The sequence below is a fragment of the Pantherophis guttatus genome, chromosome 3 (assembly GCF_059756535.1).
Source record: "Pantherophis guttatus breed Tessera chromosome 3, ASM5975653v1, whole genome shotgun sequence".
Classification (NCBI taxonomy): domain Eukaryota; kingdom Metazoa; phylum Chordata; class Lepidosauria; order Squamata; family Colubridae; genus Pantherophis; species Pantherophis guttatus.
The window spans coordinates 104,356,170-104,371,423 of NC_142065.1; the positions used below are offsets into that span (position 1 = coordinate 104,356,170).

The 15,254-nt window shown below is 38.3% G+C and overlaps 1 protein-coding gene across 3 annotated transcripts in view; it reads right to left on the minus strand.

Annotated features, from left to right (window-relative positions):
• The window catches only part of TDRD5 (tudor domain containing 5), a 123,934-nt gene that overhangs the window by 91,200 nt on the left and 17,480 nt on the right, over positions 1–15,254 (minus strand). For all 3 annotated transcript variants that reach the window (XM_087890121.1, XM_087890123.1, XM_087890122.1), the window contains exons 10-15: positions 10,946–11,166; positions 9,524–9,736; positions 6,873–6,939; positions 4,687–4,887; positions 2,680–2,838; positions 1,108–1,332 (exon numbers count right to left, since the gene is read on the minus strand). In XM_087890121.1, coding sequence (XP_087746247.1) covers positions 1,108–1,332; positions 2,680–2,838; positions 4,687–4,887; positions 6,873–6,939; positions 9,524–9,736; positions 10,946–11,166 — 1,086 coding nt within the window. The remainder of the gene's footprint in view (positions 1–1,107; positions 1,333–2,679; positions 2,839–4,686; positions 4,888–6,872; positions 6,940–9,523; positions 9,737–10,945; positions 11,167–15,254) is intronic.

Genomic DNA, 15,254 nt, shown 5'->3' on the forward strand with positions numbered 1-15,254 from the left:
GTATTCGCCAGGCCTGACCCTGCCCAACTTCTAATCCCAGATATAATCAGATAGGCACTGCTAACTGCTGAAGTGCCCTTAAAAAATGAATTTGATATTTTGGATGAAGCCAAAACCGGCTACCAAATCAGCAGGATTGTAGCAGCATTAAAGTTCTGATATTATGTGAAAGCATTCGTATCTGTGTCCTATCCAATCTGGGAAATAAGGTTTGGACAATGTAGCTAAATATCTGCTTCTTACCAAGCTCTTATACTGCTCTGCAAGACCTTAGCATCTGTTGTTTGAGCAGAGCTTTTAGGACATTAAGGTTTTTTTAATAGCGGCATTCATATTATGAAATACAGGTAGATCTTTACTTACAATTAGTTGCTTAGTGACTATTTGAAGTTATGGCGGACATTCCCCTCCCCACCAAAAGATACTAATGAACCAGATTCAAAGTTCTGAGAGATGGGCAACCCAGCTAGTTATATGATCGCATTTTGGGCACTCAATAGAGGGCCTGCATTTATGGCTCTTTGCTGCTTCCCACAGTCATATAACCACAATTAACAAAGAATTTTTGCTTGCCAGAAACCTGCATTTACTTTGTAGACAATTGGTTCGCTTAATGTTCACTTTATGACCAGAGTTTAATGACGGCCACAAAAAAAGTTATAAAATCAGGTTGATTACATGATGACTAGCTTAGTGACTGGTACAAATTATGACAGTAATCTTGGGCTCAATTACGGTTGTATGTCAGGGAATACATGTACTATTCCCAAGTACAAACTGAAAGCATTTTAAAGCATTTATCATTGCCTTAAGTTTTCCAAAATATTTTGGTATTCTACTCCATGTGGTATGCTTGCTGGCTTGTAATGATTTCCCAGTCTGTTTTTACTGCTGTGCAGTTTCCTTATTTTACTATTTTTGTATTTTAATTTTTTAGTTACAATCTATTTTCACCAATTTAAAGTTTATGCATACAGATAAGATTATGGTTTTCTTTTTTTAAAAAAAATCTATATACTACAAACTCTGAATCTTTGGGGTAAGAAAGCACTGCATCTCAATTGAACCTTTGGATTAGTAACACGAAAAACCAGTAACAAAATCTACCTTTTGAATCACACTTTGGTTGTGTTGGATCTTATTTTTGTTGCCTTCATGACCTGAAGTCTGGTGAGAAACTACCATAATATCAGTATGTAAATTATCAGAAGCATCCTCATTTTTCTTTTTTTCATATGGTGAAGGCAACCAGTTCTCATCCCAAATTTCTTGGCATAAATACACTGGCTCCAGGTATGGTAGTTCAGGATCTGAGAATTGGCTTGCTGTGTGCTAGAAAATGTTTACAATACTGTCATTTTAATTATATATTTAATTTCAAATACAGTATTTTAGAGAATTTGTTCATTGGAAAATCCTGCACAAAATTCCATTTATTAAAAGTAATCCAATCACACTTTTAGCCATTTTGTTCAATTCCTACACCGTACAAGTAGTCCTTGCTTACCAACTGCTTGTTCAGCAATCACTTGAAGTTACAAAGGAACTGAAAAAGGAGATTTATGAAAAATCTTTAAAGTTGCAACTGAATAAATACTCCCATATATTCATGTTCAGCTTTGATCACTTTGCAATATTTTACTCATGTACTTTTCTATTTATTACCTTTTCAGTACACAAATAGAAAACGCTAAATAGTTGAAACTATCTTATTTTAAAGACTTCTTTATGTATGCTTCATTTCCTAATCCCACTGACATATCTGATTACGTAATTTCACATTCATTGTTTTAAAAGGAAAAACACTGAAAAATGTATCAGTAGAGGCATTAACATTTGATTGCCACAGAAATATTTTAAACAGTATGAGGAAATATTTATGAATGATTATCTCATTCCCTTAGCAGTAGTATGAATAATAATAATATTGAAAGCTATGGACAGGAAGACCAGTAAAATAATGACAATGAATCATACCCTTCATCCATGCAGTGATGTTGATAGAATCTACTTATCCAGGAAATTATGTGGGTGTAAAATATTGCAAGTATACCAGACAGTAGAAGGGGCATTGGAATACTGTCTGAAGGACAGTGCAGTCTCCTGCTGTGGGGAGGGCTTTCCCATCTGCAAATGAGTGCTACAGTTGGTTTGGGCAGCCACAAAACACCCATTTACTAGAAAGTAAACTAGAAGGATACTCTTTCATTACCTCCCTAGATTGTTCACTACCATACTACTTTTTTTTGGGGGGGGGGGGTTTCTAGGTAAGTGAATGTACATCTAAACGAAACACTGGATTGCGGCTACCCATCATTTTCATTTTCAGGTTGGGTCCAGAATAACTTTTGGGAACAGAGGTAATGTTGGAGGCTGGTGCTCTGCTTTGCATCATGCAAACACTCCTTTTAATTTAAAAATATGAAGACAGATTGCGAAGGAAGTCAGATGGATGCTAAGCATTTGTCAAGCGCTGCAGTACACAATGCAAGGCACCAAGAAAAATTGGTTGCTTTTGACTTTAGAGCATCCACCCTGCTCAATGTAATATTTTTGGGATTCACCTAACCATACAACCATAGTTACTAGATGCTAATTTTAAAAGAAAAACTAACCCTTTCTGTCTTCTGGGGATTTTACAGGAACAGAGAGGAGCAATAATCAGCAAATCTTTCCCACCTGTGAAACTACTTCATTATTGCAAGTCTCTGGATTTGTTCCTGGGAAGTTTACAAGAAAGTCCTGCTGAAGCAATGAAGTGTCTGCTTCTGTGAAATCAGCATGCTGGTTTTGGTTTGGTTTCATATATAGCGTAAAAGGATTTAACTCTTCGAAGCCCTGTTAAAGTAAAAATAAAGAAATATTTAATAGCTTCCAGTCTGACCTTAGAAACAAGCTGTAACCCAGAGTGGTTAATGGTATGTGGGAAAGACCTTGGGCAAAGAGAGGCTGCCAGCGGATGGTCATATAAGAAATAGTGTAGCCCAAAACTATAGTAGCTGGGGCAAGAGGCTCAGGAGAGATCCTCTGCTGTTTCTTCAGCTGGAAAAGAAATGGGGGAGAGGAGGACTGCATTTTCAGACTTGCAAGGTAGCTACAATAAAATAGAATTAGCTTATCTGGTTGTGATTTTTATCTGGTTTAACACACAAGGTCGACAGGATGAAACATTACTTTTTTTCATTTGCTATTTTCATACAGCTCAGTTTGAGGACTGCACTTCTATTTATATGATGTTTCCTGTACCTGAAGGTAGAGTTACAAACAGAACACTAATTTGTTAATTAGGTATGATGCCAATCCATCAATAGGCTTGCTTTCCTATTACTGATTTTTGATTTGTACTTTGATTAGAAAATTAGGCTGTTTTAAAGGTAATTTTATGGAACCTATTTCTTTATATCCAGATTACTCAGATGCCCTTGAAGTGATGTCCTGGTGCCTGGAGGCTGTGTGGATCTGGATGGCGAGGAATAGGCTCAGGCTCAACCCATCCAAGACCGAGTGGCTGTGGTTTCCGACATCCTGATATAATCAGTTGGTGCCATCACTGACTATTGGGGGCGAATCATTGGCCCCCCACGGAGAGGGTTCGCAACTTGGGCGTCCTCCTGGATTCACGGCTGTCTTTAGAAGAGCATTTGACAGCTGTGACCGGGAGGATTTTTCATCAGGTTCGCCTGATTCGCCAGTTGCATCCCTTTCTGGATCGGGACTCCCTATGCACGGTCACTCATGCCCTTGTCACCTCCCACCTGGACTATTGCAACGCTCTCTACATGGGGCTCCCCTTGAGGAGCACCCGGAGGCTCCAGCTGGCGCAGAGTGCGGCTGCGCGGGTGGTAATGAGAACGACATGGCGTTCCCATGTAACACCTCTCCTGCGCGAGCTGCACTGGCTCCCGGTGGTCTTCCGGGTGCGCTTCAAGGTTTTGGTTACCACCTTTAGAGCCTCCATGGCTTAGGACCTGGTTATTTATGGGACCGCCTACTACCATCAATAGCCTCCCACCAGCCGGTACGGTCTCATAGAGAGGGGCTCCTCCGGGTGCCGTTGGCCAAACAATGTCGACTGGCGGCCCCTAGGGGGAGAGCCTTCTCTCTGGGGGCACCTACTATCTGGAACGAGCTCCCCCCGAAGATATGGAGGATCCCGGATCTGTGCACCTTCCGCTGCGCTCTTAAGACCTTTTTATTCCACCAGACGGGCCTGGCCTAATTTTTTCCCCCTTTTTAATTACGCAAATTTTAAATTGGTTTTTAAATGATTGGGGTTTTAATATGCCTTGGGCCAAATTTGTTTAATTCGATTTTACTTTGTTTTTAAATTTTGTATCTATGTGTTTTTACTGTTTGGCTGTTCACCACCCTGAGTCCTTCGGGAGTAGGACGGTATATAAATTAAATAAATAATAAAATAATAATAATAAAAAAACTTTTTTAAAGTAGAGAGATACAGTAATTGATCCATGTTATACTTTTTTTGGTATGATTATATTGCTTTAGCAATTGTAAAAAATAAACTCCCATTTCCAATATGGATTTCTTTGACACAATGTCAGTTCCCCTTATGATCTTGTTTCATTTTTTTTCTTTTCAGTCCAGTTCAAGCTAGTCTGGGAATTACTTGTCAATTACTAATTCAGCACTGTAGCCCTGCCCCATCATAACTTGTCTTCCTTTTACCTTGGAAGGAATGTTTTCCCTACAAATGAGTGCATGACCCTCTAATTTCAAAACATTGTGCAAGTAGACGTCATCATCGGAACTGGTATCACAAAGGAAGAGGTAAAGGACATCATTTATATATTCATCTACCAGTCCCACCAGCAATTTCAGCTCACACAGTCTTCGGAATTCCTTTATAGCACTGACAGACCAATCACCCTTTATGCAGGAAAAAAAAGAGAGGATAAAGCAAAATATAAAATAAACACAAAGTTTAAATTTAGAATCAGAAAAGCACAAGTTCAAGTCTCATAGTCATGGAAGGCTTCGGAATAATCTCTAGTTTTCAGCCTGTTATTTTGGGAAAATTTGGAGGAAAGAATATTGTGCTATGTATGTTGCCTTCAATCCCGGGGAAGGGGACTGGGAGGAAAATATATGTGATTTTTTGCCAGTCTCTTTTAAAAATACCAGTTTTAAATTTAATTTCTTCCCTACTTAATGAATCATCTAACTTTTCTTCTCTTCACCTGCTTTTAAATTTTCATTGATTTATTCATTCCCTGAATTTTTCAACAGTTCCAATATTTAAGTTCTGATGCTAACATTGCTCTGTAAGCAAGACAAACCTTATTCTTTCCCAATGTTGCAACTTATTTTTTCTTTGAACCCCCGTTTCAACTGTTTATAAGTTTAAATCTTTAAAAAATCCAGACACTGAAATACAAAATAAGCAAAAAATTTAATCAATACACATTACAACTACATGAAATTACTCCAGAATCTTACCTAGTACTTCCTTGCTGTTGTTCCGTCCTTGACTCCTCCCCTCACTTAATATCAACCCAATTCTTACCCCTTAATCAATGCAGTTAGCCCAGCTCCATCTAGTTTTAGTCATTTTCTATTTTTATGCTGAGAACATACACATGTGAGGCAGAATTGCTGATACAGGCAGATGTGGAATCAAATACTTTTTATTTTTATTTACTCAAAAGTTTTATCCTGACTCTGCCCATTTTGAAATGTGACTTCTGATATACATACACATATATGTCATTCATTGACAGAACAAGGTAGAAATCTCCCAGTTAATTTAACTTGGCAAGTGTGAGTTGATACAGTGGGCAAAGTAGGCACTGCATAGTACTTTTTAATGTATCATTTTCTTTCCTTTTGTTTTTCTCAAGAGGGGTTCTTAAGCTCAGTGTCATCTTCCTTTTTGCTAAATAAGGCACAGACCTCTGGATTCAGGGGAGGCCTTTTCAGGAATAGATGAACATGCTTCAAGATGCAAGTACGGTATGTATTTACTACTGCGCCTAAATTCGCCTAAACTGAAACAGATCCCCAGAAAAAGATAAGATGCTGTCTTGAATACTTTGGTACGTTAACATATTCCAGGAGGCAATCAAACTATGTGACGTATACAGGTCAATTCTCGATTTGACATCAAGCTTGTTACAGCAAATTTCAAGGGCTACAACATAGGTTTGCATACAACAGATTATTTTTATTTAGTGTATGGCATCTACAGAAGTCATGCAATCACCGCTATATAAATATATAAAAAGAGTGCAGATTTTACTCTGCTAGTTGTTGCTGACTATAGGAGGCAATGTTCATCTCCATTTCAAGGCCATTGAGCCAATGCTGTCCAAGACATTTCCATGGTCATAGGGCCAGCATGAAGTCACAGAGCGCTATTACTTTCCCATCGTAGTGGTACGTACTTATCTATTCGCATTTACATGCTTTCAAACTGCTAGGTTGACAGGAGCTGGAGTGAGGATGGAGCTCACCCCACGCGTGGCACCTGGATCTCAAACCTGGGCTGCTGCGTCTTAACCGCTGAGTGATCACACTGCATATATACATATATATACATACACACACGTACATATACAATACAATGTACTAGATGAAATATATCTAGATAATAAATTCCAAATCATTGGAACAATCTGTGCTAGATATAATGGAGAAAACAACATAAATCTTACAGCATTTGATAATCATGCATTCTAATATATGATCTGACAAACCTCACCATTACTTTTATATAACTTGTGCTTTAACCATTTCCTGGGTTGACTCATTCAGGAGTTTCGTCATTTTGAGGGTCTCAAAAAATTGTGATTATCTCTTCAGTTATCTCCAACCAATTCTCCAGAGGAGAACCAAACAAATAGGAAATTACATACCTTGCTTGGCTTCACCCAGGCTAAACAGCCAGGGATAACTTGGGCAGGAAGTTTTGCATAGCAATGTCTGTTGGAAGAATAGCATAATAGGCTAATTCAGATTTATCAACAAAATATGATTTGATGTTGTTCTCCAATCCCTTTATATGCTTTTGATTCATATAACACCTTAAGCAATAAATCATATTTCGCGAACTGTTATGCCTTTATGCATACACTACTGACTACATACACACATCACATACACACATTACAGCATACTCTGTTGAAAGATTCAGAGCACAGCTTAACAGGTTGGCAAAACAATCAAAACTTGTAAAGCAAATGTTTTGTTTTCTTCCTTTTTAAAAAAATGTTTATATTGCCTTGCACCTCTGTGAACTGGTTAGATGCTGGGAAAAGCTGAAATACAAACAGTTCAGAAAACCATCACATTCCTTTACATTCACATATCACACTAATTAATAGATGCAATTGACAAATAAACCTGGTTTCCACCTGATGTTCACTACTCTGAAACGAACCACACTTCATTTGCTTCTGTTTTCAGAGCATGCAAAGCCAAAACAAACAAGCCACATTAGGATTAGCATCAAATGTGAATCTGGACAGGGATTGTGTCCATACCTGCTGTTTTATCTGTATTAATGAATTACAGTATTGGTCATCTCTAATATTCTTTTGCTTTAATAGCATATAATAGTTTACCATGTTTAGATGTTCTGGCAAACTATGGGGCAGAATCCACAAAGTAAAAATGACATTAGAGTGTATGAGTACAGCCTTTTCTAATCTTTGATCTTATTTTCAGATTGAAACACACTTTAACACAAATAAATATTTTAAACTTTTAACTGGGTGGCAAAACTAAATTATTAAAATTCTTCAGGGTTGGAACACAAGCTCGATGGTCCTTGGATGTTTGCAAAGGCAAGGAACACACCATTTTATTATTGAATAAAACAAAAGAAAACCATATAAATAACTTTCAGAAGTATTACAATTATGTCACAAAATTCCAAAATAATATACAATCCTCAAACTAAGTAGCAACATTTCTGGAGACTATGTTTTGAGGGTATTATTGTTATTACCCAATTCTGATAAAATGAATCTCATTTTAGTTTACCATGTTGCCCAAATTCGCACTTGCATAACATGTAAATACAGGTAATCTGCAATTTATGACTGCTGCATTTGATCAATGTGATGCAGCCATTAAGTGAGTCATAACTTGAGTTTACCATCCTTTTTGGTGCAGTTGAGAAGCAAATCAACATGGTTGTTAAGTGAATTACACAGTAATTAAGCAAATCCAGCTTCCCACATTCACTTTGCTTGTTGGAAGCTATCTGGGAATGTTGTAAATGGCAATCACATGACCCTGGAATTCTGCAATGGTCATAAACACATCCTGGTTGCCAGGTGCCAAAATTTGGTCATGTGCCTGTAGGGACATTGCAATGGTCGTAAGTGTGAGGACCAGTCATACTTTTTTTCAGTGCCATCATAAATTTGAATAATGGTTAAACCAATCGTCATAAGTCAAGCACTATCTGTATCACTTACCTATCTTACCTTAAACATGGTCAGATTAATGGCTAACTAATCAGTCTAGCAAGAACAAAATGGGAGGCTAAAATCCAAACCAAACTACAAATAGTTCTTGACATATGATCATATTGGAGTCTGTCCATTAGGGTAGTATCTTGTAAAGGTCATAAAATGATTTTATCACTTTTGTGGGAGCTGTTTAATTAATACCTTGATTATAAAGCAAATGCCACAGTCATTAAGCAAATGTTGCAGTTCTTAAGTGAAGCAATGGTTTGTGATGAATGTAGTTTTGCCAAAAGTCAGATGTGCCACAAAACTATCATAAATGCGGCAATATTGTTGAGGGTCCAAAGTTTGTTCACATGATTGCAGAGGGGACCTAAAGCCAGAACTTCCAATCCAGGTCATGTTTCCTTTTTTTACATTGTCGTAACTTTGAACAGTGGCTAAGCAACTGGCTATGTGTTGAGGACTTCCTGTAAAACTATTCCTGTAGCATATGTGGGGGTTTTTTCCTCAAAAAAACAAAAAACAAAACCAACACTCCACTCCACCCTGTACACGGTTTTTAGGAGGTGGAGAAAGGATTAGCTTTTCCTGGCCTTCCAATAGCTCTGAGCTTAATAAGCTATAATAATAATGATCAGAAAGTGAGAGTAGGATGGTGGTTTAGTGGTGAAGACACTCTCCCACTCAGAAGGTTGAGAGTTCAATCCTAGGTAGTAGCAGATGTTTCTCTTTCAGGGTAAAAAGAGAAAGTATCTGCTGCAAGCTCCATGTAGGCATTAGGAAGGGCAACTGGCCAGTAAATGCTCAGCTCCATTTAGTTGCCCTAACTTTGCCCCAAATTAAGGAATTATGGGGTCATAAAAAATGATAATCAGAAAATGTGATCAGTATAGAAGTTGATGTATATCTGATCTTGGCACAAAAGGGAGAAAACAATGATAAGGACCTTAATTTGTCAGTCTGTGCAATGACTGCCACATTAATGTCCCAATCTCGATCAACATTAAGTCTAAACTATAGCATGTGATAATGGGGAATGAAAGACTTTATGTATCATTATACATTTTTAAAGATAGTTTACTTACTTGAGTAACCTCAGTGAAGATTTTTGAGCTACTGTTATATTTCCAAAGTCTGGGTAAAACACTTCCACTTCTTGGTCATTAAGGAGTCGATGAATGATAACTCGGTACCACCATTTATCTTTAGAATTCTTTACACAACAAAGCTGGCCAGGACGGATGAAGGTTTCAGGTATGACGTAACGATTAGCTACATAATTACTAGAATAGCATCGTCTGAAAGAGAAGATTCAAATGTATCACCACTGTAGCTTACTATGTATCTGGGTCTGGTACTACCTTTTCAGTTTAACAAATTTATTAAATTTGTACCTTACATGAGCTACAGCTCTGCAGTCTGAAAAGGTGCTACCAGACACCTGTTTTTTGGCTACCATACACTAATACAACTTTCTTCCTACAATATTATAAACATGGATGAGTACTGAACTGCGCTGGATTGAATTCCATGGGAATTCTTGAAAACAAAAATTGGTCTCTGAGGCATTATTTGGATTAACAAAAAATATTCAGTTTTTAAAATCCTATTTTAAACCAATCTCATTTTTTTTAAAAAAATTAAAGAGATCAGTTTAGAAATATCAGAACAAAGACATCCTTCATTTCTATGGGCTACTTCTCTCCTGTTTGGAGAAAAGCTGAAATTCCCACTGGTAGGAACTCCCTCCTCTTTCCTGAAGAATACACTTATTTTACACCGCTCATTCATCTTGTCTGATGGATTTAAGGAGTGACTCTGCTGCTCCCATAGTAGAGCACATTTTTTTCCTAGTCACAGAACGAACACTGAGATGAGGAATAGGAATCAGCTGGAGTGTCAATATTTGAACTCCCAACTGGCCATCTTAAACAATCTCCCCATATCTCATATCATGATATATTTTACGCATGGATTTATACATAATACCGTTTATCCCAAAATAAGACATTCCCTGATAATAAGTCCAATTGGGCTTTTGAGTACATGGCAATAAGGCCAAGCGCTTATTTCAGGGTTCAAAAAAATATAAGACAGGGTCTTATTTCTGGGGAAACACGGTAGGAAGCTAGGTTATCTAGTACTATTTTCTATTTTCTTCAAGCCTGCAAAAATGTTTTTTATCTAATCTTATTTGCCATTTTTTTTCTTATGGGAATGATACAAACAAGTTGTGGAAATCTGAATTATTGAAAGATGATGAAAATGTTTAGGTTCTTCCTCAAAATTTTTCAAACAAACATGACAATTATAAAATGAAATGTTGAAAGTTCACACTTTGAAATGTGCATGGATCTTGAGAGCAGTTGCACTGCAAGTAGTTGAGTTATGGATTACAGGCATCCATACACAAAAAACAAAGTGAATTCTCACTCCCTTCAATTTTAGTAAAGTTTGTGCAAAAGTAGATATCTCTACTTTCATAAACAGCCCAAATATATCTTAACCTCATCTCAATCATAATATTTTCCAGCTCATCAGAAGTTTCTCCACCGTAAATCCGGACATGGAATTGTGAAGGTGACACAATGTCCTCCACAAATAATCCAACAAAAGCATTCTTGTCAAGCTTAGGGAGACAATAAAGAGTTTCATCTTGAACAGCATCTGGTGGTATTTCTTCTTCCATTATTTCCTGTATAATGTTATCTTTCTTTATGCCTAGGTGCTGCAAATGCAAGGAAAGAAAAAAGAATCACTTTCACATAAAACTCAGGACTAATGATCTTGGCTGGAAATCCAGTGCAAGGAAACATAAAAGCTATTCTTTCAAATTTTTCAATGTGATGTTTGAGCTTTGTGATCTTTGTGAAGTTTGAGAGCTCTTTATATTTGAACTGTGTGTACTATTATATTTAACTTGTGTGTACTCCATACTACTACAAAAGACATATACACAGAAATTTGAATTGAATGCTTTATTTGGCCAAGTATGATTAGACCGGGTGTCGACAACCTGTGGCTCTGGAGCCGCGTGTGGCTCTTTGGGTCCTTTGCGGTGGCTCCCTGCTGAACCGGATCCCACCACTGGATGGCCCTGCCCCTCACCCTCCCCTCTCAGTCACTCCTCGCCTGAGAAGGGCGACGGTGGTGGATGGAGACTCACTCCATATTCCAGAATGGGAGTGAAGCAGCCCTGTACTTGCCTCTTCTTCTGGCCCTTCTTGGTGCTGCGCACACCCTGGTCGCTCGGGGAGATGCACAATTTTCTCTCTGTCCTGAGACACTGGCCCAGACTGGCTGCAGCCGATGCTCGGCTCCAGGAGGAGCAGGGGATGCAGTCTCCTCCATTGTGAAGTGTGCTAAATTTTAAGTGTGTTTGCAAGGCACTGCAAGAGCAGCGAGCAGACCATGGAGGCAGCAAGAGCACCGGCATCAGCCGCAGCTGAGCCAGTGTCTCGGGATGGAGAGAAAGTCGTGCATCTCCCCGAGTGACCAAGGTGCGTGCAGCACCAAGGGCCGCAAGAAAGGGCAAGTACAAGGCCACTTTGCTCCCGTTCTGTAATATGAAGCGAGTCTCCATCCGCTGCCATCGCCCTTACCTTCTCAGGTGAGTGACTGGGAGGGTGAGGGCAAGGAGCGGGGCGGGACCAGCCAGTGGTGGGTTCAGCTGGCAGGAAGCCACAGCGGGGGGACGAAAGAGCTTCATTTATCTGGGAACCTGAAATGACTCTTGATTTAAATCATATGGTAAAAAGCACCCAAATAGAAGAACAACATCAGGAGGCTTCCGGTTTGGTTTCCGCCGCCGCCAGACGGTCTTTCGGGACCGCCAGCCTCGCCGCCCGTAAAGAGCCGTCTCTACAGCTGAGAGACGGCTCGAAAAACTCCATCTCCTTGAGGAGACGTGAGATAGAGCCGGCGAGGACAGGTAAAGCCCTCTGCGAACTCCCCAGAGTTTTTTTTTACTCTTGGGGAGGAAGCAGAATGTGGCTCCCTACTCAGCTCGCCGCTGCTCTGGGCATCGGGGGAACTCTGCTTCTTGCAGAGCCAGGCGATGGGACCAATCCAATCAACGAAATCTAACAGATTGTCTGAACAAACAGGATGAAATCCGGATTTGGGACCCTAAATTGCAAGTATTTCTAACAATCCTATGAGTGATTTTAAAAGCGAAGAAAGAAAGTTTTAAAATGGCGACTGGCTGAGGCTTGAGAAGAAGAAAGCTGAAAGCGAAAGTCCTTCCATTTGAATAGCTTAATACGTTACAAAGTATCTGAAACAATAGCGCTGGCTAGAATTGAAGAGAAAAGTCTCTATTTCATGTTTCTTCCTTCTTAGAGACTTGATATTGATATCGTTTGGAGAAAAGGTTTTTTTTCTTAAAAAGAGTTTGTTTGTGTGGCAGGATGGCGTTAAAACTGACAAAGCCAGACAACCAAGCTGTGGGGGGGGGGTTTCCCCCATTTACAAATCATATGAGCAAGTTTTGAACTTGCAGATTCAGAAGAATGGCTCTAAAGACCTAAAGGAATTTGTTTTGGAGGAGATGGCAAGACATGATGAGATTGTGAACCAGAATCTTGAAAAATTCAGGCAGGAAATTAAAGAGTTGGTACAACGAAAGTATGATAATCTGAAACAACAGATTGTAACAGCTTTGAAAAGCTTTTCAGAAATAGTTATAAAGATGGATAAAGATACCAACTTAGAATTAGAGTCTAAAATGAAGGAAGCTGATTATAAGATTTATAATCTGGACAATAAAATACAAAGAATTGAAAATGATTTGATAAATATTCAAGAAAATAGCTCAGAAGTAAAGCCTAAAATAAAGGAAGCTGACCACAAGACTTACAATGCAGATAATATAAAACAAAGGATTGAAAGAGAAGTCACAATGATGCAATATAGGTCCATGGAATTTGCGGTCAGAATGAGGGGAATACAGGAAAATAACAGAGAGGACTTGAGAAAGATGTCTGCTGAAGTTCTGGCTGTGATTTTAAAGGTTAGTCCTGAAGAGGTATCCTGTAAGATTGATAAGGCCTACAGAGTAAATTCTTGGGTTGCAAAGCAAAGGCAGTTGCCTAGAGATGTGGTGATTTACTTTACTGATAAAGGAATAAGAAATGATATTGTGCAAAAGTCTTTTAACTCCACTCTAGAAGTGAATGGAAGGAAGATTTGGATATATAAAGAGCTGCCGTCCAAGATGTTAAAAGATAGAAAGGAATTTGGATTTTTGGACTGAGCTAAAGAAACAAAACATCCCATTTAGGTGGGATGCTCCAGTTGGTATAATATTGAGATACCAAGGAGAAAGATATCAACTAAATACTGTTGAAAAAGCGGAAGAATTTTACTACAAGGTTTTTAAAATGGATCCAACATCTCCACGTACACAGGAAGGGAATAAAGAAAAGCAAAATGAACAAGAGATTGAAACTCAGGCTAAGCAGATGGAGATGGAGGTAATGGAAAAACAACAAGTTACAGAGACCCTTTTGGACGAGCCACTTTTGGATTCTCCTTCAGAGGTTATAGCTGGATTACCTATAAATATAAGAGAGGCGGCTTTGGATTTTAATGAGATGTCTTATCAAGTTACAGACCAGCATGGAACTCAATCAGCTGATATACAAGTCCTAGAAAGGCAACTAGGATGGAGATCTAAACCACAAAAAGTTAAGAAAAGAAGAAGCAGGTCCTACAAAACTAAAAAATTTTAAACCAAACAACAGTCTAATGCCAGTTACTTAAGAGACGATTAAATATAATAAGTGGGATTTATAAATGGCTGATACATGAAAATATAATTGAGGCAAATTAATGACTTATACTATTTTGAGAAGAATAACAGATCTCTGCAGTGCTGGTGCTTTTGGGATGTGGAAGATGGCCTCTGATTGAGTGGATTGGAACTTTCTATTTTGGACTCTTTGAAAAATGGATTACGTATATGCTGAGTTATAAGGCAAGAGAACTATGGGATTGGGGCATGCAGAAGATCTGGTTGTTACCCCAATGTGGTGGTTAGAATTAATAATCTAGATAAAAGACACTACAGAAGATACTATATGGAATATAAATATAAAGTCACTCGGGTGGTTTTTTATATATGAAAATGCTTACTATTGATGGGGGCAGATGGTAATGGAAGATACTGAATATACTGTTGGAAGCTGAACCTGATGTTACCCTAACATGGGCGATGGAATTAATAATCTAGTTGAAAGACATTACAAGAAGATACTATATGGATTACAAATTTAAAGTCATTTGAGGATTTTATTTATGTATGGAAATATTTTTTAATTGTGTGGTGTGGGCAGAAGAACAAAGATATTAAAAATATTATGTATGGTAGACCTGTAGGAAAATGGGTGGAGATGGGTTAGGTTACTGATTGTTTACTTTAGGAAAAGGGATGTTATGTTTAGATATAAATATACGCAAAAGATTTGAATTAAGAGATATATGTATGGGGGTGGAGGAAATGGGTAGATTATGAGTTGAATAAATGTCAAATTAGGATTTATTATATAGTTTTATAGCTGAAGGTTGCTTTGAAATGTATAGTATAGGGGGGATATAATAACAATGTTAGAAAGAAATGGTTAGCATGTGGGGGGGTGTAAAAGGATGGTAAAGTATTATATAATTTGATATCAATTTGGATTTTATTTTTGGAGAAGCCATGGGGGGTGGGGAGGGTGAGGGGGGGTTAGGGAGGAGGAGAGGAAAAAAAGGGGGGGAAATCTGTATTTGAAAAAAATTTTCAATAAAAAAAAAGAACAACAACAACAACATCAG